Source organism: Pagrus pagrus (genome assembly GCF_965226575.1).
Source record: "Pagrus pagrus genome assembly, chromosome: 20".
Lineage (NCBI taxonomy): Eukaryota > Metazoa > Chordata > Actinopteri > Spariformes > Sparidae > Pagrus > Pagrus pagrus.
In genome coordinates, this window is record NC_140207.1 from 28139036 (window position 1) to 28165809 (window position 26774).

Here is a 26774-nt window from a genome sequence, read left to right on the forward strand (position 1 = left end):
TACAAATAGTATACCTTTTATCGTTTACACAATATACAGTATGATTAGCATAAACAACTATATACAGGAAGGACATCCAGAGGTTTCTTGACTGGTTAGGCTGTTGATGTCGGTGCTGTCTCAATCCCCTACTGTCTTGGCAGCGACTGTCCTGTAGAAAGAACACAATTACTATCTGACAGTAAATGCAGCTTTTCAAGGACCTTGAAATAAATTTCAATTTATTATAACACCACAACCTGAGTTGCATTTTATACAGTGACAAATATTCCTGAAAAAAACCAGAAATAGTCTCTGTTACATCAGAATTGTGCCATTTACAGTCATTTCATATTTACCAATTCTACTTTTTGAGGGGTGAGCAAAATGTCACTTTCAGAGTAATTTACATAGTTTCACATTCTCATTGTTTTTTCTATGCATTTTTATAGTAGTGTGTACAAGCTCTACTTGCTGGACTTCTTGTTGTACACCTTAGAGTACCTGGCCTAAGAGAAAGGAATGTCATCCTCTCTGCAAAAAATTATAATAATTACAGAAAACTGGATAAGGATGGAGAACTCAATGTGTTTACAGGACATAAAGTTACATCTAAATGTGTTTATGGGGCATAAAAATGTTATTGATTCGCTCAAAGACAACACAGGACTGTTGCTATGTAAAAAAAAAATGAAGTCTGGGGTTAGGTGGGTGATGGGAAGCTTATGTGATGGTGGCAAGCGATTATTTATAGGGATTGTCAGGTGCATTCTGTGTTTCCCACATTCTGCTGTGGTCAGCTGACAGTCAGATCATGAACTGAAATGCAAAGTCTATTTTCTTTTAAAAAATGAATTACTAATATGCAATAGTCTCAAGCAGTAGGCCAACATGTGACTGCTAGGACCAGTACTTGAAGCATTTTCCTGGTGCAGCTAAAGAAATGATGCAATTCCTTTTCCTATTGTATCCCTGCTAAGGAGCACATTCATGCACATAAAGCAAACCAACTTGATATGAAAGAAGGACACATGCATACATGAAATGTTTCCATCAAAGACACATATTACATGAATAACAGTGGTTTGATCCATGTTGCTATCAGCATCAAGTTACACTCACCTGTCAGAGAGAGACTCTGCAGAAATAGTGGAAACATCAGGGCATGGTTCTGCTCTGAACTGACGCTTCAAGGCTGGAAGTTGATGCGTCCCTCTCATAACTATAGGACACAGAAATAGGCAACATCAGCACATTTCTAAAACGTCTAGTTAAAATGCTATAAGAATGAACGTCACATGAGTACCATCTTACAACAGCGGCTCACAAATACAATGCAAACCACAATCACAGATGTATGTAATCTTCCTATGACCTCTGAACAGTGGACTTGGCCTTTCACATGTGTTGCACACAAGAACTAGTCCGCCCCTCACATACAGCTCGTCTGGCTAATGTCCAAACAGCCCAGAGTAGCAGTGTATGTGTGAACACTGCTGTATGGATCAGATCCACAATATATGTAAACGTTGGTCTGCGTGTAAACGGTGACGTCACATGTAAATATGTTTCATACGGCAGCAGTCTGTTATTTTAGCTAGCTAGCTATGGCGAGTGGATAGTGCCAAACCAAGGATTACCAGGAGAAGGAGAAGGAGCAACCTCCCCTCCCGTCGCCGTCAGACCATGTGGATTTTTGAATGGGAGTGAATGGGACAGCAGATGAGAGACCGGCGGCGACGTCACGGCGAGTGCACTGAAAGAACGTGTGATGACGGCGACGTGACGACGGCGTATGTTAGGATTACCAACAAAATTTACGCCTGCTCTGGACGTCTGAACTAGGTACGTCGTCACCGAAGACGTGTGAAACTCACGTCGTCACCGAAGGCGTGTGAAACTCACGTCGTCACCAAAGGCGTGTGAAACACACGTCGTCACCAAAGGCGTGTGAAACACACGTCGTCTAAGTACGTCGCCCCATGTACGCCGTCGTCAGTACATGTCTTCAGTTTGTTCATTTAGTCATTAATGACGACAACATTTTCCAAGAAGTGAAATTTTTCAATTAGGGCCTAAAATTGAAACAGTAAAGTTAATCAATAAAGCTAAGCATAATTGACCACAAGGTAATATTTTTCATCCTTGTGTATGACTATTAGCCTACACGGAGTGTAATCCTTGCACAGTTATCATCAATTTGTAGGCTATTTGTGAATATCCAACAACTGGCAACAATGCACTTAAAATTTTTCATGTAGGTATAATGTTTTTAGTGTATGAGGTGCTTGCAAACGTAGCCTACTGCTGTTGAGTTAGTAATCAATGTAGGCTAACAATCTTTTTTTTTTATGTAGCATACTATTCAGCTATCCATCTGTTCCTTTCTGCAAAATAGCAAATTAAACATCCCCAGGACCTTCAGTGTTTTTTTGGTTTTTTTTGTCCGTACACTACACATATAGAATATAGCATACTGCACACAAATCTACACTTCCGGTGAAAAGTTTGGACACACTATCCTAGGCTATTTACTTGAATTTAAAAGTCCATCTCCAATTTTAACAATGTTTCCCTGGGAATTGCTATGTTTAGAGGCTTCGAATCAAATCCTGGTCCTGACAGTGGAGGACACCTCACAGTGCAGACGTCTGCAGCCAGACTGTCTTGGATCTTACCAAAGATACTCTATATAGGCTACATCTTACCAACTAGATGGTGCCATTGTTCACAGGGAAAATCTGGTAGCTCTGAGTTTTTATTTAACCGTTTCTCTATTTTTTGTGTTTCTGTATGTTTTTATCGTATTTTGTCTACTGATGACTACTTTACTTACGCTATGTAAATGTAATCCATTATTATTATTATTATTTTGCATGGAGAGAACATTCTTCAGGACAGGAGCTTCTTTCACTGAAAATGGAGCAAGTCTGGAGGATAACACCCTGTTCCAGATGAGATGAAGAGGTGATTTCCTGGTTGCCATGCTGGTGGTGAAAGGGTTGAAGGCCTGGAAGTGTAGATGAGTCATGGGAAATGTAAACTCTCTGCCCAACAAGAGTGATGACCCAGAAACTTGACTTATTTTTTCATATCATAACAACACTTGTGTTCATCCCACCAACGGCTACTGCTGAAGTTCTATGTAAAGCTCTGCATGTCGTTGCTAGGATACAGGCCAAACATTCTGAGGCACCTGACTTCAGTCCTGTTTCCCTGATGGACTAACTAGGGGATATGATGGAGAGATGCACACTAAAGATGGAGGAGGTCATTCTGAACAACTGGGATCATCCACTTAATGGCAACGTGATGGACCAGGAAAGAATGGAATGTATCAGATTTTTTCTTTTTTCTTTTTTAATTGGCAGTAAAATGCGCCAGGTTTTTCTTTTACAGAGGGGGTGATTTTGGTAGCTTTTATTGTTCGTGTTCATGTCATGAGTGTCACAAGAGTGACACAAGATTGCGCCATATTAATGCCGGTGGAAACAGACTGTATAGAGTTTTCAATGGTACTCTAGGGTGTGTAGGTGGTGTTGAGTTGTAGAGCAACAGGCAAACTGTCAGATAGACAGTAGTAGAGCTTCCTAGGTCACTTGAGAGAAAACCAGTGTTTATTGCTTATCATGAATAATGACTGTAATTCAAATATTTCAGCGTCCTTATGATACTGATGGTACCCTAATTTTTTTATGCAGCCTAAGTCATCCTTACTTTGAGATTTATAGCTTTAACAACGACGAACATGTTGTGTTTGTTTTGTTTTTTCTTTGTTTGTTTTTTCTTTTTTCCCCCCCAAGAACCATTGTCTCATCTGCATTATACCTGCTTGACTATAGTTTCAGAGAATATGAATGTGACATAAAAACCTATTTAATCTAATGTTAATAGTTGATGAGGATGAGCTAGGTAAAGTGAATTTTATCCTCTAATACATGATATTATTATTATTTATTTTGTTTTTAAAAACAAATTAAAAAAAAGAAAAACGATGATGTCTATGCTGGGGTGTCTCTAGGTCAAGACAAGTTATATATATTTGTGGAACAGAATGGAAGGAGGGAAATTCCAATTCAAAGACCATCTCTGCACTTTCAAAGCTGCATTTTGAATATCTTGAATAGAAGCGTTTCGCGGCGAATTCGCGACTATAGGCGTTAAGGGGACATATATATATATATATATATATATATAGATATATACACATACATATATACACACACACATATATATACATATATATATACACATATATATATATACACACATATATATATATATATATATATATATCCCCTTGACGCCTGAATTTATATGCAATTATGTTAAAAAAATATTTTTTTTTGTTTTTGCTTTAAGCAGAGACTAAATTGAGTGGAGATTATTAATTTGACTGTAGCACATAGAATAGTTATAAATTTGGGTATGATGCAAATTAGCGACAACAGGCATTAATGGATAAAAGTAGTAATAAAGTAGTAATTAAAACACATTTCCCATCTGAGGTATGAAATTGATTTTATTAATGCCAACATACTATTTTAATTTATATTGTAATCTGGTTTGATGACAGACATTCAAAACTTCATCATGACAATGATAACAAAACAACAATAAAAACAAATATGTGCGTGTATGTGTGTGTAGTTCAGTGCAGGACCTGACATGACTTGCCTGGTTGAGCCAACGTCAACCACTTGTTTCTGACTGTCTGTGTATGTCCTCAATGACAGCCCAGGTGCAGCATACAGTATGTGTGTGTGTGTGTGAGTGAGTGAGTGGACCAGTACATTCGTGAGTGAAGTAAGTGCAAAACACTCATGTAAATTACTGTGCCAATGAACTGTTCCAGTTCATTACGATCCAATTTTAGCACACAATTTGGATTTTTTTGTATGCAGTATAGATTGCTCTGTTCCACAATACTGTTTAGAAGCTCGGTGTCGAAGAAATCTCTAAAGTACTGAATGGGCAGTTTTATTGCATCTGCCTCAGGAAGAGCAGCTTTCCACACTGGGACTTCTTTTGCAGAGTTTGGTTTCACTGACTCCCACTCTACCCTCTGTCTTTTCGTTCTGATAGCAGCTGCTCTTGCAGGAGTAGCTGTGCTAGGAAGTGCATCATCCTCTGCTTCAGTGCTGCCGTCATCGCTGCTGCTGCTGTGGTCACCTGGTGTTTAAAAAACAAACAAAAAAAAAACACTATTGAAAATAGTGCAGACATTTTTATTTACATATACACAGCATGCTCTCACAGTGACATCCACAAATATGAGGCTAACAATACAAAAGCTGAAAGTCTGTACAGTATTATAGCATTATTACTGCTATTTTCATCACCTTGTGCAGATATGTACTCGTCATCACTGTCTCACTGTCCATCACTATCTGCTGGTGGAACCCTGGTTTGTACTCCTTTCCATAGCACATGGATGCATGCATATTCTCCTGAGTAAAAATAAAGGGCAAAAATTGCATTCATATAACAACATGCCAATTCTATAATGATTACAGAGAAATACAAGAATTGTATTAGAAAGTGTGTGACTGCTGAAAGCCATCTAAATGTAGTATTGTTTACATGTAGCCGCTATGGCTAATTTAGCCAATATGGCCGAACGTCGCGAATTCGCGACGAACGGAAAACTTCTAATATCTTCAAAAATATCGGTCAATATTACTGTATTTGCTTTTGCTAGCTCCATAGACAAACAATAATCACACATGTATTTTTATTTTACTATACCTTACCTCAAATAAGACAATCCAAGTTTGCGGCTTAGACTCGCTAGCGCCAGAACCGGAAGTGATCGTAAACCGGATGTGGCTCCCACCTTGACTGGTCCTACGACAAACCAGTGATTGCAAAACTCTCCTGGGTCCGTATCGAAGAGGGATGAACCGACATTGGGGGAACACAGGGGATTTTGCATTAATAGTTGCAGTTGAATTATTCATATTCGAGCTCTGACAGATTACATTCACACATATTTATGTTTCCTTTTGCAAGATAAACAACTTCCTTTCATTAACAGATGTAAGTTCCTCAAAGTGAAACCCCACTTCAATGGATGGATAAACGAAGTCAGAATATATACATAAAAAAGTCTTTGCACTAACCGCAGTGAAGTTAAGTTGGATATTTGACAGACATTCGCTCATTCTCAACACATTAAAAATTCATATAAAATATTACATGTGCGTGTCATAGAGGGGACTTAGATCTTCTGTCCTGTGTTGATTTTGAGTCAACAGGTCACATGACCTGGGAATTATTGAGCTCTTACGCTCATATTTACTGTATAAAATATATTAAAAATTCATATAAAATAGTAAATGTGTTTAAATGCAATAAAAACAGGTGTGTGTGTCATAGAGGAGGCTTAGCCCTACCATCCTGTGTTGATTTTGAGCCAACAGGTCACATGAATTTTTTATATATTTTATACTGTAAATATGAGCGTTAACTCCCAGGTCATGTGACCTGTTGACTCAAAATCAACACAGGACAGAATATCTAACTGTCCTCTATGACACACACCTGTTTTTATTGCATTCAAACACATTTAATATTTTATTTGATTTTTTTAATGTATTTTGTACAGTAAATATGAGCATTATAGCTCAATAACTCCCAGGTCATGTGACCTGTTGACTCAAAATCAACACAGGACAGAAGATCTAAGTCCCCTATATGACACACACCTGTTTTTATTGCATTTAAACACATGTAATATTTTATATGAATTTTTAATGTATTGAGAAGGAGCGAATGTCTGTCAAATATCCAACTTAAAACTAACTTCACTGCGGCTTTGCACTTCATGAAAAGCAAAAATGCCCTAAGGTTATTTTCTTTGCTGGACTTATTTACTATCTTGGAGTGAGACCCTCACATTCTATTTTCTTTATTTTTGTTCTTTGTTGATCAAGATAGCTGGTTCAACACTTCGTATTTATCTATCACCAATGTGCCTTTGATGTTTGTATCTTGACGATACTTAAATAAAAAAATTGAATAAAAAAATAGAAAATAAAAAAAGATAAACAACTTCCGTTTCTTAAAAGTGACGGCGGAAGTCCGTCCCTAAACTTACGCTTCATGGGAGGAGCTTTGACTTTAAAGCTGAGACGCTAAGGACTTTGTTTGAAGTGCCTCTTCGTCTTGCTAGATGGTTGTGCTCTCAACTTTGCTTGAACATTTTATGCCTGGTTCTTATTGAAATCATACAACTCTTTTCAACAGATGGCTAGGTAAGTGTTTTTTTTTTAATGTCGAGAATTTCACGTTTTAATTTAAGTTACTTCTCAGGTATTTTTTTGTGTGGGTCTTGGTCTTGTAATGTTACTTTGCATTTCATGCAAATGTGCTCTTACATTAACTGTTATATCAGGAGCACTTGTTATCAGTTGTAACATATTTTGTTACTTTAGTATGCTATTTTATGTTTTTGGATACATTATTCAAAGAACCACGTTGTTCTAATCATAAAAATTCACTTTCCATTTCCACAAAAGTTTGTAGGACACATAAGTCGCCATCTTGGCTTACATCATCACTCGAGGTGGATAAAGAAGGTGTTGATAAAGTTAGCCAGCATTAGCTGCAACTGCTAACGGCTTACATATGTTCAATTAAGATTCTGTTGTTTTTCTCTTGAATGCAATATGTGTTAATCAAGGTGTATCAGGAACAGACAAGCTCATAAAAACATCTCTGTGCTGGGACAGAGAGTGTAGCTGGTGGAGGCTGTGGTTAAGTGGCGGATGGGGTGTAAACTGAAGGCCATCATGACTGACCCCAAACACCCTCTACACAAGACTCTCATAGGTCAGAGGAGCAGCTACAGTAACAGGCTCATCTCCCTGACCTGCAAAGCAAACATTCAGAAAATCTTTCATCCATGCTGCCATCAAGATGCGCAATGCCATTTTATAATGCTGGATTATATGTTTACTTATGAAAGCTGCTGTACGTTTTTGAATTTAGCCCCTGGGGATGTTTTAAAGTATTTTTTATTCTATTCTATTCTATTCTATTCTATTCTATTCTATTCTATTCTATTCTAGTAGAGCTGTGCAAAGAGCACAATTGCCCCACTAACTGATATCCTTTTTCTTTTTCAGTCCACAGGAGGTGTTGCGTTATATAGCAGATACCTTGGATGACTTGGGCAACCAACTGCAAGTGCCCCAAAAAGAGACAGATCGCATTCTTATCAGCTTGGAGAGCATCGGTGATCTCCTAGCGATTTTAGGTGCTGACGGGGAACAGAGGCTTTCTAATGAGGAGCACATCTTCTCTCTATTGCACATGGCAATTATGGAGGTTGAGGGCTGCAATTCTGTGAAGTCGAGTGAACAGCTCCAATTCCTATTGGAAAAAAGATTCAAAGTCACTGATATTGCCAAAATTTTCGGCGTAAGTAAGAGAACTGTACGAAGGAGGATGACAGAATATGGACTGTCTGTGCGTCAGACTTATTCTGCTATCTCAGATGATGAACTTGGGCGAGAGATAGCAGACTACATATCTCACTGCCCAAACGCAGGAATCAGAACAGTGACTGGGTATCTCTGTTCAAAAGGAATCAGGTTAGTTACTGTCTCATTTCCTCTATAATGAAATAACTTGTCTATATCTGTCTCTGCTTAAACCACTGAGCATTTAGCATTAATTTTATCATCTTTATTCTTTATCAAGAGTCCAGCAGTACAGGGTGCGCCAGTGTTTAAAAGCTGTTGATCCTGTCGGAAATTTCCTTCGTGGGCTTCAACTCAACACCACTCCTAGGGTTCCATACTCTGTCCCGGGTCCCCTGTCTCTCTGGCACATTGACGGCAACCATAAATTAATCCGGTAAGAAAATCTATACTTAACACCATTAAACATTACTTTTTGGGTTAGGCTCTAACATTTCCTTAAGGAGATAAATGTTAAACTATTTTTTTATAAATGTTTTGTGCCTTTTCACGATTAATATTAGAAAAAAAAAAGTTTGCCTCATTCTTCAACAAAATCTACTCATTACACACAAACTTCACATTTCTTTTTTTTCTTTTTTCAAGAAAGAGGGCGAGGCTTACAGTTAGCCGTAGAATTTTTTTTTACATATTGTAAGTTATTAGCTGGTTGGTATTACAGTACAGTTGCCTGTCAACACCATTGTTGATGAAAACCTGTGCCAAGAAGAGCTACAGAGCTGGAGGGATGCTGCTTGGCCATGATAAGTTGATGATATGATATGACCAGTCACTCCAGCCTTCAGCTCGGTCTTAGGAGACTGGCGAAGTTGCAGTGTACCGGAAGAGCGGTGTTCCTACTCGCACAAGGAAGTCGCATAATTCTGATTCAGCTGACCTGAATCGGTGCGGCTTCAGCTGAGGCAACATTCATACTATTAACAGTATTTCTAACGCTTAAATTACTTCAGAAATATTAATTTAAGGTTGAGAAAGTATGCAGTGGAGCATTACATTTTTGTCAAATTGTTTTTTATTCATTTTCAACTACATTGTGGTAATAGGGTTCAGGGGTTCTATGATGTATAATCGTTTATTATTCCCTCATAAGTATTTTTCTTCTCACAGCTGGAGAATTGTCATACACGGAGGAATCGACGGATACAGCCGACGCATTATGTACCTCACGGGTAATGCAAACAACATGGCAGCAACAGTTCTTGAGTGTTTCCTGACAGCTGTGAATCGGCATGGTTTGCCCCACTGTGTCAGAAGTGACAAGGGCGGGGAAAATGTTGATGTGGCAAGATACATGTTGGAACATCCACAACGTAGACCTGGTAAGATAATTTATTTCTGCTCATTCTCTCTATGGGATCTTGTATAAGCATGCCTAAAACAACTGTGGTGAATATTACTTGTCTCAAAATTTCTAAGCATTACATCATTAAGGTTATTCTTTTTTTTTTTTTAAATGTTAAATTGGAAAATCCTTAAACAACTAATTATAGATTTAGTCTCTGTCTTGCATTTCTGTCCAATAAATATGAAACAGAGAGAAGAAGCCACATCACAGGCAAGAGTGTCCACAACCAGAGGATTGAAAGGCTGTGGCGTGATGTGTGGTGTATGGTTGTGTGCAACTATTACAGCACTTTCAGGCGTCTCGAAGATCTGGGACAACTGGATCCAGATCGAGATCTTCACATCATCTGCCTGCATTTCGTGTTTCTGCCAAGACTAAATTGGCATCTCCAGGAGTTTATTCGGATGTGGGACAGGCATCCTCTCTCTACAGAGGGAAATAGGTCCCCAGAGCAAATCTGGGTGACTGGCCTGCTATTGGGCAATCAGGAGAATCCTGATACGGTAACATTGATTTTCATTTTACAACACATTGTTTCCTCTACTGTTTTGTTGGGTGGGCGACCGGCCCCACCAACATGCGCACCCGCCCTTCATAGTTCTAACTAAGTCTTTTTCATATCTGCAGATAGATGCGGCAACCTGGGGCATCGACTGGGAGGGACCGGTTGGAACCCCTGACCCAGAGGCTGCGGTGGAGGTTCCACAAGCTCCTCTGGATACGCAACAGAGAGCCGAGGGACATTTGAGGCTCCACATTGACCCTTTCATGACGAGTGAGGAGTTTGGTGTGGACATTTATAGGCAGGCCTTGTCTATGGCGAACAACTTTGTTGCTGCACAAACTTAAAACCTGTGAGGAACTACTCCGAACTACTGCATACATTGAGGCTTATACACCTGCACAATTGCAGCAAAGTCATAGCCTGACAAGCCAGAATATATCATTAAATATTTGCTGCCGCTATGGTACGTCTAGATTTCTAGACCATCCTCCATCCTCTTTACACACTTCATTTATTGTCTTACAAGAATCATTCAAGAATTTTTTTCTCTTGTACTGTATTTAATTGTTAGAACTGAAAGTGCAGCTCTTCATCTCATTGTACATGTGTATAGGGCCAATTAGGCTATCTATTGTCTAATTATACTTTTAGCCTACCTCATATGGTTTGGCAATGACTTTGTAGTGGCAAATATGAAACTGGGTCATGATCATGCATGTGATTAGATTTTGGAATATCCCTAGCAGTCCCAACTATGCTCTAATTGAGCTTGAGGCTGATAAACGACCAATGTTTGATGCACCATTTAAATGAGCAACAGGTGCTGCCACAGCTCACCCAAGGCCACAGAAGGGGCCTGAGTGAGACATTTGTAGGGCCTTAAGAGCACATCTAAGAATGAGAATAATAAGTGACAAACCCATGATTATCATAAAGGTAAAAGGATGGTCCATAGGGGCGTGGGGACCCTGGACCACGGGTATAAAATGGGGAGAATCGGGGAGATATCTCAGTTGCCCCGGGGTAGCTCACGGATATATGTTTTCTGTTTTGGAAATAAACACCTTTTGGACTGAGGACCTGCTGCTTTGTCTTTGATTTTTTGGACTTCAACCTTGAGCGGATTTTCAGAGTCAGATAGTGCATTAATTGGAAAGATAAGAAAAGTAGTCTCCCACTACAACTTCACTCGTTTTTATACATGTATGCACCGAAAAATGTTAATATTCCTAGGTGTAAATCATCATCAAGAAAAATAAATCTATTTTGTGATTTTGAATGAATATAAGCTATATTCCAGAGTCATGTCACATACATTGATTTTGCATAAAGACTCAGTTTATTCGGAGAAGTGGGTTTTCCTGTTGGCCTGTGGGAGACAATTTTCTGGACATGAAAAGCTCTTCAAGTTTGGACTTGCACTACTCTGTGGTGCGAGAAGAATAACATCTTGACTTGGCTGCTGAGTCAGTATCATTTTAATTCAGATCTTCATTTTATCTTCCTGCTCTACTTAGGTTATGACAACAAAAAATAATGAATGAAAAAATGTTCAACAACCGCCTTTCAAACATTTTTTACTTTAAAGTAAGACATTTTAACAACAATACAGAACTTGTAATGTTAAAAAATTGCAATAACTACAAACAAATTTGAAGTAGCAGGGTAGATTTTTATTTTTTTTTTGGAAATGCACAGCATGATCAGCTATATTACGTAATTCATAATGCGTTTATGGGGAAATCAAGTTTTTTTTTTTTGGCCCAAACTTGGTATTGACGTTGATTTGTTTAACCTTCATGGGTGCCAGTCGCGAATCCGAAAATTATGAAAAGTCTCTCTGAATGGTTGTCATAGATTTCTCTAAAATGTTTAGCTTCCATTTTGAAAATTCACACATGCGTCGTGTGAAGTAACAACCCTGGACGTTAGCAACAGTAACCAAGGGGGGCGCGGCTAATCGAAGTGGTTCTGGCGGGCATTTTTGCTGGAGAGTCACAGACAAGCAAGAAAAGCTAGAGAAGTTGTGTTCCATTTGCTTACATTATGGCTTCTGGAGAGAGTCAGCAACGGTAAGTTTTAATTACACTAGAGAAATTGTATTTCCTGCGAAAATACAGTGTGAATGCTGACTGCTGAAGTGATTTCGCAAAATCTGCTCTAAACACTTGCCTAATGCATAAAACATGCATAAAACTATGAGAATGAATGGTCAAGAATTTGCAGGAAAAGCTGATTTTTTCAAAAGCTGAAAAGGCAGAAAAGCTGAAAGTAATAGGCTGAAAGAGCTTAAAAAGCTGAACAGTTTGACAGCCAAACAGTTTCTGTAGCTGCACATATGCTGGAGCAGTAGCAGAACCAAAGTTGAAAATGTCCCAATAATAATGAAAAGGAAAACAGCTCCCAAACAGCTGCAGGTTTAGGAAAAAGTGTAATGGTTATGGCCAAAATATGTATACAGTGAGTAACAGGAGACATTGCTGAACCATGTGATGTGTTTTTTATTTCTGTAGAGTGAAAAATGAGGGCACAAGAGCGAGAGACAAAACCGGTACCGTCTGCTCCACTCCAGAGATTTAGGCTCAAAGTTAACACTGCGGCTTATGGCGGAGTTGCTGGAGTGCTTGTCACTCTAGGGCTTCTACAGCCAAAAGTTTAAGTCCTACATCTGAAATAAGACCATCATCTGAGATTTCCTACATTTCTATGTATATATTGTCTATGTGAAGTAAAAGCTGTGGGACCCAAATCAAGCTGAAGAGAGTTTTTTCTCAAGTTTTTGCAGCTGCTCTGCACTCTAGCGATGACGTCACCCACTCTAGCTCACGCAATACACACCCATTATAAACCCAGAAGAGGAGCTAAAAATCCTTCAAACTAAAACTGTGATAATTTCAAAACCGTAACAGATTTTAAAACTTTGAAAAAAAAGTTCAATAGTTCAAGGTCTTCTGATTAGTTTAAAGTTGGAATGGTGCCTCTAGCTCAAAGTATGACACGCATTGGTCCAATGGAAGCGCCTCCTGATGGCGGAATATGGGTATTGCAAAAGCGCCCAAGCGCTGACATCTCTGCATTGTTGGTGAATGAGCAAGTGCGGTATTTTCAATAATTTAAGGACATTTCTAGATCACCCACGTGAATAGCATCATTGAGGACCCTTTACAGATAAACATGAACACATAGGCTAGAAAACAACAACAACAACAACAAAAAAACAGTTTTCTACATGAATGTTTCAATCTACATTTTATAATAAACAAAATCTAAGTGTAATTTGATATGACCAAGACACCTAAAAACAAAAACACGGCCTTTACCACGGTAGTCAATGGAATTGTCGTTACTGTCATATTCCGGTGCTCCACTCATGATGAACAGAACAGCCAATTACATTAAACCACGAGAGACTAATGCCAAAGATTTTACAATAATTTCCCAGATAACTTCCTGTAATGAAATATGCAATTTGTATCTATAGCCTAGTTGTATCTTGTTCCATGGGACAAAGGTAGCCACATACTGTATATTTCCCAATGAAAATTTGAGAAAAGTTAATTTATTTGATGTCATACAGTGAATAAATCATCCAAACGTAGAGTATGTGTTTAATAAAAGTTTTTTGTCTTGCAAATAGTTCCATTCTTCTTGTCTTACACTGAGCTATTTAGTTTCATCACCACTGGTAACCTCTGCACATTGACTCAAGGCCTATGTTCTATGCAAAACAAAACTCCAACTGTTCTCTGATAAATATTACTACATAACTAAATAATACTATAGTACTATTGTAAGACAATGCATATTTTGAGAATACTTTTGTTATTGGGACAAAAATCTAAAGTTGATTAGTGAAATTTAATGTATATTTAATATGTTCCAACGGTTCCTTATCCGTGTTGCAACTGCCCCCACGTTTGGGCTCATTTGCAACATCTAGATTCTTCCATTCAAATGAATATGGTGATTGATTTGTCATATGTACGCATCTTTAAATGGCATGAGTAATTAGCTGACAAATGTATGTTTAATCTATAAAAGTTTGATGAGTGTAGTCATAATAGTCTCTGAGTAACTAAGAAAATTTTTAAAAAGTGTTAAAACTGTCCCCAGTCTCCCCTAAAAATGTTTTAAGCCATTTTTTCTGATTAATTTTCAGTGAAAATATGACAGTCCAGATAGGTAGTTAGCTATTATAAAACAACACTACTGCACTGTATACAGTCTGTCTATTTACTTTTACTGTCCCTCCAAAATGAAATAAACAGAAAGTATAAATTGATTTAGATAAAAAAAAAAAAAATTTATAACTTATCTACCCCAAAAGTTAATTATTTATTGATTTTTTTCCCTACAATGACACAGAGCCAGGGACATCATAATGGAGCTGAGCCAGGTAATCCGTGACGCAACATTAATTCAGCCTGCTCCACATGGTCCATCTGGAGGAGAAGCTGCTGGGCCTGCTCGACCGAGCACAGCAACACTACCACCCCCACTACCACCCCCAACCCTCAGGAGCTTGCCCATCAATAGAGCCGACCTAGTCAGGTCCAACCTGAGTCGGCTCTTCCAGCCTTATGGTGGCAATAGGAGGCGCCAAAATGTAGCAAAACAGCCCTGGCAGCATAAGTTCTTTTGCTGTGCAAGGATGGCCACCTCCGAAATCCCTGCCCTGGAGGAAGCCATGTGCCTCCAGGCCAGTCGACTAGGGTCCAAGGTGGTCGTCTTTAAGGATGCAAAAGGCAGCGCCCAGGATTTTATCAGCACTCTGGAGGGGGCCTATCCACCACTGAAGACCTGTGGTGGATTTAAACTGATGCGGTGCTGCAGGAGCAGGCAGCTTGTCGATATTCCAGTGCCACCAGGTGGCTACACTGTCCAGTTCTTAAAGGAGCGCAGCAGTCTAAAAAAGGCTGTTGCCTATATAGTTCCCCTTCAGAGTGACCTCCAGGACAATGTGGACGTGCTACAGGTAATATATTTATTTAAATCATTTGAAATTATTTTTATTTTTATTTAATTTTATGTCTCCTAACCCTCACACATCTCTGTAAATGACATTATAGGAAGAAAATGTGGTGGACATAAAGGAAAGTTGCAGGAATTGCAACAACCTCATCCCACTGCATCTACTACCGGCGCACTTAGCCCAGTGCAACATCGGGTAAGGCAATATAAAACTTTTGTGGCAGGTTATGGTGTATGACACATAAGCCATGTTTCCACAGCAGGAGTTCCTGGTAAAGGGAAGGGGGTAGGAACTTCTACAGGAACCGTCCTCTCACTCGGCCCTCTCGGTGACCGATCAGAGGCTAATCGCAGCAACGCACTTCCGTCAGGCCAGACTACCTGATAATATACACGCTATCTAACAAAAAAGGGAAAAACCGTCTCGATCATCACTGAGTCCAGCCATCGAGACGAGCATATCTCTCTTTTTTTTAAAGTAGACCACTGCTAATAAGTAATGTTTATAATGTATTTTTTTCGCAGTAGCAGCGCAACAAGTGGGGTGGCACTCTCCACCGACCATACGTAAGTAAATATTCTAGATTACTTCTTATATACAGTAATTACAAAGTTAAAAAGAGGGATGGTGTGTTGTCATATTAACAAGTGTCAAGGTGACACTGGAAAAATATAACTTGCCGTACACATAGTTTTTACTCACCACTTTGTGTTAAGTGTAGGACTGCACATTGATAGAAAAACATGCAATAAGCAATAATGCTTTCAAATATTGCCACGATGATATGACTAGCGACAAATAAATACTCCAGTACCTGTAGATGTTGTTACAGAGTTTCCTGATACTGGTTGGCTTCTTATTGCCTTCTATTATGTTAAAGCAGAAGTAAGCGGAATGTTTGTGTTAATATAAGTCTCAAATAGTGTTGGACTCGAGGTCCTCTAACCTCAGTCTATGTGCAAGCTGAGTCCAGCGTGCTCTTTTAATGAAGCAATAGGAGAAAAAACCACATGCAAACTGCTCACCTTTTGGCTACTGTCACCTTCTTTTATGTCAACCAGGGTAGTACAAGCGTGTAGCGTTGCATGATTTTACTTTTTTCAATACTCCAGAGTTTGTAGGTCTGATTCATTCATAGTCATTCACACCGGTGGTGGCAAGCTACATCCTTAGCCACAGCAGGAAAGGAACCTCTGAAATTTTGTCAATATCATATAGTAGTAATTTTTCCTTGCCTGTGTAATTTTGTGTTGTTTATGTCCTCATAGTAACACACGCGAGAACTGCTGGTCGATGCGAACTAGCCTGATGCGAACGCATCAAATGCTGTACAACACCCAGCAAGGTAAAACACCAATGTCTTTTTAATATTTAAAAATTAAGTGAGCATGTATTTTTTGTTTTTATTAATTTCGATTGTTTTTATTAATTTTTCTACCTGTATGTTAAATTTGTTTTGACAATATGGTGTTCTTGGACTAAAACACAATCCAAAAGAGTAATCAATTAAAAACAAATTGTGATGTAATGATCATGGGTGGCACAATTAGTGATGAATTAAAACATAAATATACATTTCATTGGGATGTGGAAAGGATAAAATATCTTGGGATTAATATAACAAAGAATTTGGACAACTTGTTCGCAAAGAATTTTGATGAATTAATAAATCAAATCAAACAGGAACTAAACAGATGGTCCATAATCCCACTCTCCTTATGGGAAAGAGTCAAAATTATACAGATGAACATACTACCAAGATTTTTGTTTCTTTTTAAAGCACTACCTATATATATTGCCGCTAACATTTTCAAACAGTGGGATTCTATTATAAGGAAGTTTATATGGAATGGCAGGAAACCAAGAATTAAAATGAATTATCTTAAATTGCCAAAAGAAATGGGTGGCCTAGACCTTCCAAACCTGCAAGCTTACTATCAAGCAGCACAAGTAAGAAATGTTAAAATTTGGATGGGAGAATGTTCACATACAAAATGGAGAGAAATGGAAATAAACTGTGGAGATATACCACTAACTGCTCTCCCTTTTTCCAAATACAAAAAATCATATATTGAGAATATTGATAATAGATGGGTAGTTGCTACACTTACGGTTTGGGGGGAAGTCTGCCGCAATTTAAAATTAAAGGAAGATGTAATTTTTTTGAAAGAAATAGGGAGTGATCCAGACTTCTTTCCTAATAGAATGGACCAAACGTTTAACACATGGGCATCCAAAGGTTTATGTAAATTTGGACAAATGTTTGGGGATAAAGAAATGAAATCTTTTGAACAGCTGTCGTTGCAATATAGTTTACCAAAGTCTCATTTATTTCGATTCTTCCAAGTGAGAAGCTATGTTTTTGATGTTGTAAAAAAGAAATCTATTCAAGAAGTAAACCCCATTATTAAATGCATGCTTAAGATATATGATTGTGGTACTGAAACAAAACTTTTAACTAAATTGGTTAAAATAATACAAGCAAATAATCAAGATAAACAAATGGATCTTAATGTAAAAAACAAATGGGAAAATGAAATTCCCTGTAATATCTCACCAGTAGATTGGGAACAAATGTGTAAAAACATTCATGAAACAACTAACTCAAACTACTGGAAAGAATTTGCATGGAAGATTATAAATCGATATTTTAGGACACCCCAAATTCAAAGTAAATATAGAAGTAATGTAAACTCAAGCTGTTGGAGGAAATGCAGGGAGCAAATAGCACACCACAGTCATGTATTTTGGTCATGTAAAATTTTAGGTGTTTTTTGGGAAGATTCTGTTAGAGAACTGTCAAATATTTTTGGCATCTCTGTGAATAAAAATCCATTAATTTTATTACTTGGAAAACTTCCAGAAAACATCAGGAAAAAAGATATATATTTATTTTTAATAATAAGAGTAGCATTAATTAAACAAATTACAAGAAATTGGTTAAAAGATGATAATTTAAGTAATTTCAAATGGAAAGATCTTGTTAATGAGATATATGTAATGGAAAAAATAACAATGAGAATTAGAAATCAAGTTTATATCTTTGAAGAAAAATGGGAAAAATGGGTGAGGTATGTGGCAAATGGCATCTCATGATTTGGAAATTATGTTTCTCATAGATATATATACATTTTGTCTTGCTTGTCTTGTATACTTGTAATGAATTACACATTGCCTTCGCTTTTGAATAAAGGCATAAGCAATTGTAAGTAAGTACACATGTGTTTGTTGTTATGGTACCTAGTGCATATATTTATGAAAATGCATCCTCTGAATGAAACCTTATGTAATTATTTGAATTAGTAATTGTTATTTTCTTATTTATTTATTTTTACTTTATTACAATGTCTGATTATTTTGTATTATGTTTTTTGTTGTCTGTTTGTTAATTGAAAGAAAAAGATAATTAAAAAAAAACAAAAAAAACAAAAACAAATTGTGACTATTTAGCCGACATTTGAAAACATGTATCATTTATAGCAGTAAGCAAATGTCCGTCATACACTGTATAAAGTAGTTGTTACCCACAAAGAAATACATGTATTAAAGCAGGAAATATTTTACACCATTAAGTTAAGTTAGGGCAGTAATGGTCATGTGACTCATGAGTCAGGCATTTTTGGAAAATAACTTTTTATTCTAAAAATATAGTTATATCATAATTACATTAATTGTCCATAGTTCAAAGTTTTCTATTACTATTTTAATTGTTTTTTGTTGGTTGTTTTAATTTTTTGCATTTTTCTTTTTAGCCAATGGGGTAAAGGTTTACCAGGTTGGACGGAACCTGACCGAAAGTGGCTTTCGCCAATTCATAAGGGATCAGTACCCTGTGCTGCAGAACAAAGACTTTCAGTTCTGCAAAGTAAACAGGCACAGGGTAGTGATCCCTTTGACAGAGTCCACGCCAAAGCAGATTCGCCAAAGCGGAGTCTTGGGGCGCTCGGCTTTATATGTGCGTCCTATGGTGAGCAATTATTTTTCTCTAAGACCAATGTCAGTAGTTCAAATGTATTTTTTCTCTGTTCTATTAATTATGTCTGTGTAATTCACAGACTGACTTACAAAGTGACAGTGACAGCAGCAGTGATGAAATGGACATGGTAAGTTAACAATGTAAAAAATAAATAAATAAAAATAATTAAAAAAGGTTTTCTGCACTTGGAAAACATTACACTGGGAAAAAAACTCTAAAGCACTACTTTTCTAATGTCTCCTGATTAGTCACCTGTAAGGCATGAGGATGACCACGAGGAGGAGGAGGAGGAGGAGGAGGAAGAAGAAGAAGATGTTGTGGAGGAAGACCATGAAGAGGAGGAGGTGGAGGAGGTCATGGAGGAGGAGGTTGAAGAGTTCGTGCAGGGGGTCCAGGAAGAGGAGGAGGTGGAGGAGGTTATCGTGGAGGGGGACCAGGAACAGGAGGAGGTGGAGGAGGTCGTGGAGGGGGACCAGGAGGTGGAGGAGGTTATGGAGGAGGAGGTGGGTATAGCAGTCGAGGAAATGAATGAAGAAACACAAGTAACTTTAGATGATTAGAACTGTCTGTAATAGACAGTAAAGGCCAAATAAATGACTACATAGTTGTACTTTATAAATATGATTTATGTTCGTACACCCTTGTACAAGGCCAGTTCAGTCTTTTTAAACAGCCAAAAGCATTAACAGTCATTTACCCTAATTTTCTAATGTACCCTATTGGTCATCTACAAGTGACTTATATAATTAATCATGACATTAAAAATACTAAATTTGAAAATATAAAGAACTTCCATGGTATGGCACCAAAAAACTTGATGTGTTGAATGATATCGATTATGGTCTGCCACAGCATCAATTTCAGGATTATTTGTAACTCCCCTGAAATCAATATTTTTGCAGGAATTGCCCACCACCGTGTCCCAAGAAGGACAAATAAGAGACGTCCTAACCACACTTGTGGCCCGTGTAAAACAGGAGGAGGTGCCACCTCCAGCCAACAGAGTAAATGTTGTCAGGTCTGACATCCTGTAAAGTGCCTTAAGGGCCTTCATGAGGAAGGCCTTTTGTCCAGAAAGGAGGCTGGACGTTGTTTTCGTTGACTCCTTAGGCCAGGGTGAAGGTTCCATTGACAATGGCGGGCCAACGAGGGAATTCCTCACCCTCCTCATGAAGGCACTGTTGAATAGCCGATTTTTCAATGGACCGGCAACATCTAAAAGTCTACAGCTGGACTCTGTAGGTGTGTAAATGACCAGTCACCATTTTAATTTACACGTACACATAGAAAGTGTGAGTTACATTGGCAGTTACATCATTAAACATCCAAAAAAATGGTCAGAAATCATGCAGATTTACATTTACAGGTGTTAATTATAAACATCAAAGCAATTAAAGAAATTATGAAATAGTTCTACCAAATAACGTTTATAAAATGTAATTACTTATAAATTAACACAAAAGTGCAGCCACCTACACCAAAGATTTTCAAATTTCCAGTAGTAATAAATAACACGGACGTATAACAAATAAGTTCTTTTAAACAAGAAATAATAGGTAACATATGCAGTACATTCTGTCTACAGTTGTGTGCTTTCTTTGCCTAAACTCTGCTAACGTGACATTTCAAATGTCTTTAATATTTCCAGGACTTTGTAGGGGCACCTACGCAGTGATAGGACGGATAATATCAGTGTGTGTGGTCCACGGAGGAGTGGGGCCACACACACTGTCCAATAGACTGATGGCCCAGCTCACAGGGGAAACTCCACCCCCTGTACAGTTGGAGGAAGTGGAGGACAGTGAGCTGAGGGACCAGCTCCAAAAGGCAAGTTTTCAAGTTCTGCAATCAATATTCAAAAGTGGGATTACTGTGTAAATAATTCAGAAAGACCAAAGACACGCAGGTTACGTTAATTGGCGACTCTAAATTGCCCATAGGTGTGAATGAGAATGTAAATGGTTGTCTGTATATATGTTAGCCCTGCGATAGACGGCGACCTGTCCAGGGTGTACCCCATCTCTCGCCCGAAGTCAGCTGAGATAGGCTCCAGCTTACCCGTGGCCCTAGTGCAGGAAAAACGGTATAGAAAATGAATGAATAATTCAGAAGGACAGATCTGCCTCATACAAGATGAACATATTACACATTTTAAGAGGTTATATTTTTCATAGCTTTCATTTTTGGTTGAGAACTATTATGAAATGTTAAAAAGCAAAAACAAAACAGGAAATAGACACAGCTTTTTTGAAAATTCAATCAGCTACACCAATTCCTCAATTTACAATTATATTTTAACATGTGTCCTGCCTCAGAGATGTCTGCTATGCTGTTGTTTTTAACTCTTGTAGTATTAAACTGAACATGGAACTTAGACAGTATTTATCTGTTCAAGAAATAATTTGAATTTAATTTCAGATTAAACAAGCTAACAGTACGGCAGAGGTCCAGGAAGCGGTGGCGGAGGCCTTTACCAGCCTGTCACTGTTGGGGTCACTCGGTGTTATCCGAACCCTCAGTGACAGGGATGAAATACTGTCGTCTGCACTGACATTTTATCTGGAGGGTAGGCTGGATGGACCGTTAAAGCAGTAAGTCTTTTGAATGTTTAATTTTTAATTTTTAGAGAATATAGGATTTTTCTGGTGATATATTTTTCGCTTCTGTGTGTAAACATGCACTAAGTGAGCAAGTTACGCATTTCTTTAGTGAAAATTTTTCAAGCCAATCAACAAGAATGGCACAATGATTTGAGGGGGGAAATAAACAGGTATACATTTACATTCTCAGTTAGTAATCGAAAAACTTCAAATTTCACTCATTATCTACTCACCCTCATGTCGACTAAGGGCTGGGAGAAGTTTCAGAGTCCTCCATGCCTTGTCTGAGTTAATTTTTTTCGGAACAATTTCTCATGTCGGGGCTTCAATACAAGAGGGACATTACAGACAAGCACTATGGAGGTATTTGGATGTTTTTTGGTGTTTCTTTTTGGACGAAGAAAAGTGAGCCCCGTTTGCTACCGTCATATGGACATGCAGTGCTGCATGGAGCCCCGCTGTAACTCAGACAAGGCACGGAGGACTCTGAAACTTCTCCCAGCCCTTAGTCGACATGAGGGTGAGTAGAAAATGAGTGAAATTTGAATTGTGGGTAACTATCCCTTTATTAATGAATTTTATGTTATTTCTTGTCTAGGCTTCGGGAGGGCATGGAGACTCTGGGTGTCCTGCAGGCACTCAGAGAGAAGCCTGCGTTAAGAAAGCTTTTTTGTGGAGGTCCCCCTGCTCCGCTGACAGCAGAGCAAGTGTCAGATCTGTTCAAGGTCAATTACAGCATAGCAGGAAGCTCCCGACGTGTTGAAGAGGAGAGGGCAGTTGGTCATTGGAGAGACTGGCTAATTGACCTTGAAGGTATGCACACTGTGATGACTTGAAAGAAATGGGGAAGTGATCTTCACAATGAAACCTTTAAAACAATGCTTAACAAATTATTAGGAATACATCAGAGAAAAAAAGAATGAATGTTACTGCATTATTTACAATCATTTCTTTTTGTCATGCCCAAAAATCCATGAGCTGTTGTTGACAGTATGCATAGGCTTACCATAAAGCCTTGAAATTCTTCAAATTTTTTTGATGTCGAAGAAGTCGCAGGTCCCTTAAAAATGGGCAATAAGAGACATGGGTAATTAAAATTACTTAAAACCATACCTTGCCCAAGATATTTTGTGAATATTTTTTTCATATTTAATTTTTACCTGGCAGACCCTAAAAAAAAGCATTTCCACATCATAAGAAGTTTAGTTAGCATATATAGTCCGAATCTTTTCTTGAAGGGTCATTTTTCAATTAAACTTACTTACTCCACAAGCCTTATCCCACATTTTAGGCAATTTCCACACCTGATAAATGTTCAACAACAATGGTCATTTAATGTCATTCCATCCATGCACCCGAAATGCAGCGTGTGGACGTTTATTTTTGCTTTGTCCTAGAAAATGTTAAATTTTGTGCATATGAAAATATGGGCACAGACATATTTTGAAATTGATTTGGGTTTGAAATTATTTATCATTTGTATCATTTGGTCCAATTTTTTGTAATTGTTAAAAAAAGACAAATACAAAAAAAACAAAACAACAAAATTAATTACTGCGACCTCCGCATTGTTCATGTCTGGTCAGCGAGCAGTGTACTTCGTTACCATAATTGTTACTGGATAAATTTAATTACTCTCACGTTATCTGAAGTTATTTCAGAAACAAACATTGATTTGGGCTCTAAACGGCATATATTTATATTTATTTGTTTATTTTGGGCATGTCAGTTAGATCAATCATCATCACACATCATCTTAGTTTAAATAATACAATACACATGGCCGAAAGGGAAAGCGGGAGACGCACAAGCTTATCTAGTCCCGCCCCCGTTACCCACAGAATACATTATCTTCATCATACTTTTTTCTTATGACATTTTCACATAACATGTTACAACAGTAGGTAGTAATACAGAGCTGAAGTCTAGCTCTAGACAGTCAAAACAGACTATGTGTGTGTCTGCACGTGTCCATATTGGTCCGTCATGAGTGAACAACAGTCTCGTCTTGTTGCCTGGCATGTCACAAAGTCACAAAGTGGTCCAATCGACAGACATCAATTTCAATGATTTGATTATTTGTTGTGACTCCATTCATACCTAACTTTTCAGTGTTCACTATTTCCATTAACATTTAAGATAGCAACACCCTCAATCAATATGATACTGGGAGGTGACCTGTTTAAAGCTACAGGTTTCATCCGTAGTGCTCAACGTACCCTCTGACCTGCAACATTGAGTTGAACATGCTGCATATGATCACCATTTGCTCCTTGAGTAGGGGTTACCTGGACCTAGAATCCAAACAGTTATCCTATAAACATATACAATGAAATAGTCAAGTTTCGAGATTATGCTTTTACAACATCAGACAAAGCACCAGTATCTAAACACGATCGTAATCATGTTCCTTAATTTGATTGAAGGGGTGGTTTTTACACTTACACACTTACAGATTTATTTGGAGGTATTGTATTTTTTGTGGATAGTAAAAACAAAAAATAACTGGAATCTTGTCTTTTAAATTTCTCACCTTTTACATTGCAGGTGGAGATGCAGTCCTGCACCAGGAGGGACTTGAACCGGTGCAGGTCACCATGGAGAGGCTCCTGATGTTTGCCACTGGGGCAGAAACAATCCCACCTCTGGGGTTCAGTGTTGTCCCCACTCTGGGATTTTTACACGCCCCACATTCACAGCAGAGGAGGAGATTCCCAGAGGCAAATACCTGTGCCCTGATCCTGAGGCTCCCTCTGCACAGCTGTTATGACAGTTTCAGTGATTGTATGATTTCAGGGATAGTACAGTCACCGCAGTTTGGAACTGCATAAGGTTTAGTGTCTTGTGTTCTGTGTTACCCTTTTGTCAGCATTCACACTATTGTTCTTCTGGAATTTAATAAAGTTATTATTCCTGCTTCCTGCTTTTGATGTCTGGAAAATGGGTGTTGCAAATTGTCTCCCCTTCAAAGATAAAAACATTGAGCCCCTCATATGGGTTTCACCCAAAAGGCATGAAATTCGTTAGGCTGATAGAACATGCCAAGACACAAAAAAACTCTCAAAATGTCATGGTGAAATCCTAAGAGGAGTCAGACGGTTAGATTTTAACTTTTGCCAATGGCGTGATTTTGGCCATTTCAACACCTCGCATTTGAATAAACTGGTCAAAATCAACCTTTAACTGGTTACAGATCATCAAGAGACCATGCTGATCAAAATGTATTAAAACGGCCTACGTTTGGTTACACTGCCCCCTTGTGGACACACCGTTTAACCTGTCATAACTCCTTAGTGCATTGTCTGATCTGTTCCAAACTTCACGTGTGATGATATTTTGCCCCTGATCACAGACGCCCGCCGACCGTGCCCACTGGTAAATGGACGCAACATTGTGTACTTTCGCTCCTGCTGGTTTTGTTTTTTCTCCCGTCTTGCTTTGTGCAGCGGCCCCCGTCTGGCTCTGGCCCCTGCAGTGGCACTTGGTCGCATGGGCCTGTTCCCCATCGCGAATTGCAACTTTAATTTTATTATTGTAAGTATTATTTATCATGTTTTCACTAATTTGCATTAGGTATAAGAAAATGTATCTGTTCTATTAGCAACAGTCGAATTAATAAACTCAACTTAATGTCTGTGTGAAAGAAAATGAAAATAATTTAGATTTTTTTAAAACATAATTTGATATAAATTTGAAGCAATTTGCACCTTGTGGCTGAACGTATAGACTAAATAAAATCAAAGACGTTAAATACAGTATCTTTGGTTCAATAAATGACACTCAATTTTTTTCTGATTAACTTTATTGCTGACATTGAAATACAAACAATTCAACAGCGCCATCAAGCGTTTAAAAATCGCAGTACATTATAGTCACGACGGCGTACATGTGGCGACGTACTTATCAACACGACCCTGACGACGGTGTAGGTGAGGCGACGTACTTGTCAACACGACCCTGACGACGGCGTAGGTGAGGCGACGTACTTGGGTTCAGACGTCAATTCCACACGACAGTCTCCTTTGGCTGGGTAACCGTGGCACTATCCACTCGCCATAGCTAGCTAGCTAACGTCAGCTACAACCGGCTAACGTTAGCTAGCTAGCTAACGTTAGCTACAACCGGCTAACGTTAGTGTTGGGTGAATACATGCGACAGCAACATAAGGAGCTAACGTTAGCTACGTTGACTACATAATGCAGAGTAATAATACATTTCCCCAACAAAACAAACCAGCTCTTACCTGTCCAACAGAGACACAGCTACCATGGCGTCCGTCCTCAGGTCTTCGACTCCTTCAGTTGTCACCATCACTGAAAAGCCGCTCCGATGTTGACTCGTTTTACTTCTTGCACTGTCTAACTTCTTTTCTTGATAGCCTTCTTGAGTTCAGTCTTTCTTTTCTGTCTCTGTTCAGCAGTGTAAGCTGCTGTAGGTACCGCTGGTGATGAGAAGTGTGGCTGTAGTTTCTCTGCCAGTCTCGTCGTAAACAGTCCGCCATAGCTCCAGTGTAGAAAGCTGGTCACGCGCAATGACTGATGCGCAGACTCAGCAGAGGGTGGGGCGGGTGGTCAGGTAAGGGCACATTGATTGACAGGTAGTCCGTCCATACAACATCCTCGGGCCGTTAACAAGGATTGGGAGACGTTTTTACAGCCCTGGAGCTGCCAGAGATAATGGACTTATTTTGGGTTTTTTTCAAATGATTTAATTGCTGTCAGGATGTTAAGAAATGTTATACAAATATGATAAATCATGCTTTTGTACCAAATTGCAGACCCAAGCTTTAAGTTATGATTACGCATTAAAGACTGAAAATGGAGAACACCACCATCTATTCGCTAGGTGCACAAGCGGTCGTCATGGAAACTTCCGGGCGTCCTGGAGTGCATAGCCATTTCCGGTCATAGC

General features: G+C 38.6%; 3 protein-coding genes and 2 long non-coding RNA genes across 7 annotated transcripts; 3 read left to right on the forward strand and 2 right to left on the reverse strand.

Moving 5' to 3' along the window:
* On the reverse strand, positions 1–26528 carry LOC311249397. Of its 2 annotated transcripts, none has more exons than XR_014621179.1 (3): positions 26107–26528; positions 1102–1201; positions 1–151 (listed from the first exon to the last, which is right to left on the reverse strand). It is a non-coding gene; the product is annotated as an uncharacterized lncRNA (long non-coding RNA). The 2 variants fall into 2 exon arrangements; XR_014621180.1 differs by lacking the exon at positions 26107–26528 and adding an exon at positions 2816–4133.
* On the reverse strand, positions 4285–6121 carry LOC311249132. Its single transcript, XR_014621122.1, has 3 exons — positions 5733–6121; positions 5322–5429; positions 4285–5151 (listed from the first exon to the last, which is right to left on the reverse strand). It is a non-coding gene; the product is annotated as an uncharacterized lncRNA (long non-coding RNA).
* Positions 6977–15446, forward strand: LOC311249627 (uncharacterized protein). 2 transcript variants are annotated; one of them, XR_014621207.1, is made up of 8 exons: positions 6977–7812; positions 8109–8576; positions 8686–8841; positions 9573–9784; positions 10000–10313; positions 10438–10664; positions 14681–15290; positions 15385–15446. XR_014621207.1 is itself a non-coding variant. In XM_084340818.1 (6 exons), the coding sequence occupies exons 2-6, from the start codon at positions 8296–8298 to the stop codon at positions 10657–10659; spliced, it is 1185 nt and encodes a 394-aa protein (XP_084196944.1). In that variant the 5' UTR covers positions 6977–7812; positions 8109–8295; the 3' UTR covers positions 10660–11267. The 2 variants fall into 2 exon arrangements, 1 of the variants encoding a protein (XP_084196944.1); XM_084340818.1 differs by lacking the exons at positions 14681–15290; positions 15385–15446 and having other exon boundaries at positions 10438–11267.
* On the forward strand, positions 15805–19823 carry LOC311249790 (uncharacterized protein; the record flags this gene model as incomplete). The annotated part of the gene is made up of 5 exons (XM_084341106.1): positions 15805–15853; positions 16556–16632; positions 19040–19254; positions 19343–19390; positions 19512–19823. Exons 2-5 carry the CDS (start codon positions 16581–16583, stop codon positions 19821–19823), a joined length of 627 nt encoding a protein of 208 aa, XP_084197232.1. The 5' UTR covers positions 15805–15853; positions 16556–16580.
* Positions 20253–24751, forward strand: LOC311249151 (G2/M phase-specific E3 ubiquitin-protein ligase-like). The gene is made up of 5 exons (XM_084339954.1): positions 20253–20505; positions 20912–21090; positions 21682–21854; positions 22462–22676; positions 24411–24751. The coding sequence occupies exons 1-5, from the start codon at positions 20316–20318 to the stop codon at positions 24692–24694; spliced, it is 1041 nt and encodes a 346-aa protein (XP_084196080.1). The 5' UTR covers positions 20253–20315; the 3' UTR covers positions 24695–24751.
* Positions 26529–26774: the final 246 nt, after the last annotated feature.